General features: G+C 39.3%; 1 protein-coding gene across 1 annotated transcript in view; it reads right to left on the bottom strand.

The window, feature by feature from the left end:
* Positions 1-580: 580 nt before the first annotated feature.
* The window catches only part of LOC136676757 (A disintegrin and metalloproteinase with thrombospondin motifs 12-like), a 29,563-nt gene continuing 24,143 nt past the window's right edge, over positions 581-6,000 (bottom strand). The window contains exons 24-27 of the mRNA XM_066653965.1: positions 5,763-5,936; positions 5,226-5,372; positions 4,734-4,887; positions 581-2,213 (exon numbers count right to left, since the gene is read on the bottom strand). Of these exons, the coding sequence (XP_066510062.1) occupies positions 2,095-2,213; positions 4,734-4,887; positions 5,226-5,372; positions 5,763-5,936 (594 nt within the window). The 3' untranslated portion in view covers positions 581-2,094. The remainder of the gene's footprint in view (positions 2,214-4,733; positions 4,888-5,225; positions 5,373-5,762; positions 5,937-6,000) is intronic.

The following is a 6,000-nucleotide window of genomic DNA, read 5'->3' as shown; positions in this document are numbered from 1 at the left end:
TCATCAATTTCTAAATTTATTTCACTTTAAAAGTACAATTGAAAATGCTGAAAAGCCAGCTGGCCTCAGTGACCACATAACAGTGCAGAGACCACAGAGTACAGTGTAAAAGCACCTGAACATATTTATTGTGTCTAAATCAGAATGAAATAAGATTCTGTGAGATGAGTTACATTAGTGAGTATTTGGTAATGGTACATAACCAACTCAACACAAAATACTGTGTAAAATATGTCATATAAACTTGAGGGTGGTACACACCTTTACACTGTTGTTTAAAGGGTGCTATTGATAAGGTATATTAATAATGTACATTACATTGTGGGCTGCTCAACTAGACTAATGGCCGGTTATAGTGTCCACACTTCACTCTTTTCTGCTTATTTCCTATTTTATTTTTTGGTGATTTCACAGTTATTGATCAAAGGGGCAGTCCTGTGTATTACAATAAATAAAAATACAACATTCCAGAGTTTCATCTTCTCATCACAGCATTTAATAACATATTTATCAGCATTACAGAAACAGAGTGGAGTGGAGCTCTGTATATAAGATTTCATCCTTGTTTTAGGTGAGTGAGGGGATGACCGGCACCTCAACCTCAGTATTAAACACACACACACACGCACACACACACACACACACAGACCTCACTGATTAAACACAACAATTTGTAAAATAAGAACTATGAGTAGAATAATACATATTACAACAATATATAACAGTGTAATGAGCTCCAGACATTAGAGCCATAACAGCACCACATGCTTAGAATTAAACACACACGCACACAAACATAAAACAGTTCATTTAAGCCATTTAAGTGTCGTGGATGGAATAATTGATTATATTGATCTTATATGAGATGTGAGGTTTTGAAGAAAAGCTGATTGTGCTTAGAGTATTTTTCAGATCAACAAACCTAAATATACACGTATCACACTATCAATACACGCTCATTACTATTTGGTCTTTTTTTTTTTCTTAAAGCACCTAAACGTAAACATATGACATCATTAAAGCACCTTGGTGTTTACCCTGGGTTTAGATGGAATATTTAAATTCACAGTTACAGCCCTGTGCTCGCAGTATTCAGTCCCAACAGATTCACATGCAGTAAAACACAATCATTAGACATGTTTACCTCATCGTCTCATTAACTGTGTCAGTACAGGGCAGTTTTATTTGATATTTTTTGACTGATGTTTCTGTAATGTGTCCTGGGATTCCTGATGAGTACTGCACATCAGGGCAGGATTATTGGACATCTGGAAGGGTGTTAATGACGTGCTTTCTCCATGGGCCCAGAGAGTAAAACACACTAAGCTAAAGACAAGGGTCAAAACACCATTAAGACTGATATTCACATTAACATTTTGTCCTTTAATATATTTGTGTTCTCTTTCTTTCCCTTTAATTGCTTTGTGTTTCAAAACTCAAAATTACAGCTTCAGAAGCATTGTGATGCTTTACTGACCTGTAATAGGGAGAATAGAGCCTCTGTCTCTACTACTCCAGGGTCAGCACTGCAGAAACTACACTATGTAATGTTTGGAGGACGATAAGAAACTAGTCCCCCCGCCCCCACTCCCCTCCCTACTGATTTCAGTATATTGCTGTATGATGATTACACCAGGGAAAGCCCCAGGAGGAAAACAAAAAACAAAACGTACCTAGTTTTCATTTAAATTTTATAGGATGTTGTCAAACATATTTGGGATACACTTGGTATTACTGTGTTCTCCTTTGTTCCTCCTTGGTTCTTTTAGTTATGTGGTGTCCTTAAGGATATTAGGTTCTACCTTAATGTATTTGTGCTCTCCTTAATGTCTTTTTTCTTTGGCTATTGTGTTTTGAATCTCTGGGCCATGAGCCGATATAAACCAGAATATCAAAAATTTAAAGATTCAAGATGAGTGGTTAAATGGAAACAGAAGCACTGAAGCATTTCACCACTTTCTGATTCACCATGGTTTAAAATATACTTAAATCCTACAACATCCTTGTTCTTAATATGTTTTTTTTTTGTGTGTACTTGATTGCAGCCCAGTATCCTAGCTCTGGGTGTAGACAGTGACCTTTGACTCTGGCAGATTATGTCCTGCAGGTGACGCAGCACTGTGTTTGGATCGAGCGAAGAACACACCGTCCCAATAGTTTCAGCTTTGCACAAAAACGACTGGACATACTGTTCCTCTTACACACACCAAAACCTGTGTGCATAAATACACATTAGCCATGACTGTTAGCAATAAAATTATTATAAAAAAATTATTAAAATCTAGGATGCAAGCAATACCAAAATCATGCTGTTGTGTTATATGAATTAGGCAATATGCCACATCTTTTGTGAACATGAGTAAATTCAGCTAATTTACGCTGCAGATATTCTGGGAAGAGTATGTAAAATCTATATAGAAAATTTTGACCCAATAGAATGGGAGGCAGTGGAGCAGTTGCACATGAGCCTAAATTCACCATTCCTAAGGCCAAGAGCGGTCTTGAGGGATTGAAAGCCCCTGGGAACCCATTTCGAAATTTTGTGGTTTTTTGTATAATTCCAAACTTGGGCATTATGTGAAATGTTCAGCAAATTTTAAATGAAAAACACAAAACAGAAATATGATACATCTTTTAAAAAATACCTCAAAAATGCCTAAAATTTTCTCCTGAGAGCTCTTTGAGAATGGTGTTGGCGTGGCCCAATACTAATGACTAATGTCTATAATGTGTCTGGGGCTTTTATCCCCGCTGCTACTTTGTTGTATATGCCGGCCCAGTGTGGCCGCTATCTCCGCCTGTACTGCCGAGCGCATGGGCCTTCCTTACCTGCTGCTATTCTGCTTTGCACCCTGGCCAAGTGCAACTGCAATGCCGATACGCCATTAAACATGCCAACCGAGTGTTGGTACTATCTGCTGTACTCAGACTTAATCCATTCATGCTCATTCGTTCTGTATTGTTTTGTGTTCTGTTTGCTCTGTTTATGCCTTTCCCTCCCTCCCCATAGTCCCTATGGCTCCTAATGTTTAGCTCACCAGGCTCTTCGACTCGAGAGAGGAGGTATGGCTATGGTAGCCTTGTGATTGGTCAGGGTAATAAATACTGCTTGGGTTGCAAAATTCTGGGAATTTTCAAAGTGGTGAATTTTACCATGGGAATTATGGGTAATTATGGGAATTAATCTGAATGAAATGGGAATATTCTAAACTAAAAAACTGACTTATTGTTGGTAAAAAATATACTGAAGCATAATCTTGGCTAAAATAATAATATATGATACCAAAACAGCTGAATAGCAAAGTATAGTAAAGAATAGCAAAGCAGGCTAGCAAGAGGTTAGCTTACCAAGGCTAGCACAGGCTAGATACGTATATTTTTTGCCTCAATGTTGTTTCTGTAACCAAGAATTTATACTTTTCAATTATTTATTTGAACATGCAGGATACCGAGGTTTACGGAGAAGCCTGAAACTATTAAAGCAAAAATGCAGAGAATGCAGAGGCCAGGCTTGAGAAGCTTGTGGGAAAATACCTTTATTTGATTTGATGTTAAATTAGATTTTTTCAGTTGAGGCAGTTGCTTTTTTTGATTGAACTTTGAATGAAAGAATAAAAGAATTAAGCATCTATGAAGTTCTGCTCGCAACTAACTATGCATCATAGTTATTATTTGTATTATTATGCCTTCATGCCTGCTGTTGACAAAAAAAAAAGCATTACCCACTTTTAGGACTGCCCATTCTACATCGAGGGGAGAGCAGTGCTGGTGATTTTTAAGGAGAGATTATTCATATTTCTTTTTTGTGTTTTTTATTTAAACTTTTCATGTGACACACAAGTTTAGAATTATACCAAAAAACACTAAATAAGTGTGTTCTTTAGAGTGATGGAGCTCCAACCAATACCATTTGATTGTAACTAATAACAAGAATATATTCATTTGTTCAATCATAGTCTGTAACTGCTTATACAGTGCAGGGTCTCTGTGGGTCTGGAGCCTACCCAGAATCACTGGGCGCAAGGCAGAAACACACCCTGGAGGGGCTGCCAGTCCATTGCAAGGCAACACACACTCCCACCTATGGACACTTTTGAGTCACCAATCCACCTACCAACGGGACCATAGGAGGCAACCAAAGCACCCAGAGGAAACCACACGGATATGAGTAGAACACACCAAACTCCTCATAAACAGTCACCCAGAGCAGACTCAAGCCCACAACCCCAGGACCCCTTTGTGACAACAACACTACCTGTTGCGCCACTGTGCTGCCCACACTCATAATGATTTCATAATATATAAATGATTTTGAAAGTTATATACCATTCAGTGTGTAGAGTTAAAAAATAAGCTTGATTTTTCTAAGCAAAGTACATACATACATACATACATACATACATTTTCTTTTCCGCTTCTCCATTTCAGGGTCGTGGTGCTAAGCAAAGTAGCCCTATGAATTTCCGCTGAATTTAGGAAACTACTTCCGGTAAAGAGTAGGCCTTTACTGACCTTTATTTACCAGAAAGGGGAATTGTCTGCTCTGTGGAATGCAGTAGTGTTATCCCCCACATTACGCAGCTGCGAACACTACACTTCAGCCGTCCCCATGTTTGGGCAATCCTCACATCCCAACCCCACTCTACAGTGTATAACTGTGAGAACAATACACACTCAGAGCTTGCGCTAAATGGAACTAAAATTAGAGTTCATAAAGCTTTATACAGCTGTACCTGGATCAGTCCTGCACTCCTCCACACCACACTTTTGGACGCTCTCTGGTTTTTTGTTCTTTGGACACAAGTTGCTGTTCTCCTCTTCACCTGAATCTTTATTCACACACTTCACAACTCGCTTCTGTACACCTCCACCACAGCTCACAGAGCACTGATACACAAACACACACAAGCAGGTATGGACAAGGACATTTCATGAGTGAGTCAGTCAGTGAATGAGTGAGAAAACCCCAGTTCCATGAGTGGCTTGACATAAAAAAATGCTTTAAAAAATTCAAGCTAATAATCCTAACTCTGTGTGAGGGGTAGTAGCCACCAGTTAGCGTAATGCTACCTGCTAGCCTTCACAAACTATTACTACGCTACTACACACTACACTAATATGAAGGTTACTGCTAAAAAAAAGGGCACTATTGGCCATATTTGCCTGATTTGATTGGTCTGTTTACACTCATTTAACTCATTGTAATAAAAGTTTGTGATCCTGACCTTGAGCCAGGTTTCAGTGTCCCAGGTCACACACGGTTGAAGATTACACTGAGCACTACTCTTGGGTTGGAGTGTAGCATTACAATGTCCGTCCTGTGGGCAGAAGACCAACCTTTGCATCACTCCCTCACCACAGCTTTTAGAGCACTGGTAGGTAGAGAGAGAGAGAGAGAGAGAGAGAGAGAGAGAGAGCAAAATATATTAATTAAATATACAGTAAATACATTTCTAGCAGGTAAATAACAGTTTTGAAGAATGCAAGTGAGAGATCCTCTTTTAGATTGAGTTGTTTGTGAATATTTTGTTCTGGAGCTCTTCTGAAACCCACGGTGAATTTAAGTCACCAGAATTAAAACTATAATTGAACAGTACAAGTTTGCATTATGATTAAGTTGCTACTTAAACATTAGATGAGCATGTAATTGTATGTACTCTATCACCATTTTTTAAACTTGGTGCTAGGTGCCAGTCTGGAGTTACTTTTGCATTAGTAAAGTGAGGTGTGTTTTACTGGGATGAGTAAGCAGTGCTCAATACCGATCCCCAGGGTAAGGTCTCCCATTGCAGACAGGGCAGGGTACGGCAGGCCAGGGTTTGTGGGGGTCGGGGAGACACGCCCTGGCAGTGAAACGGCCTCAGAGCACGTCCACTCTGAGGGTCAACACACTGGACATCACGCTGTTTCATACCTTTAACACAACCCTCTGGACACTGAACATATGCATACACACACACACGCACACACACACACACATCTGGTTAAGCGAAGGCAAAC

The sequence above is a fragment of the Hoplias malabaricus genome, chromosome X2, assembly GCF_029633855.1.
Source record: "Hoplias malabaricus isolate fHopMal1 chromosome X2, fHopMal1.hap1, whole genome shotgun sequence".
In the NCBI taxonomy this organism is placed as follows: domain Eukaryota; kingdom Metazoa; phylum Chordata; class Actinopteri; order Characiformes; family Erythrinidae; genus Hoplias; species Hoplias malabaricus.
This window is presented reverse-complemented; position numbering and strand designations above follow the sequence as displayed.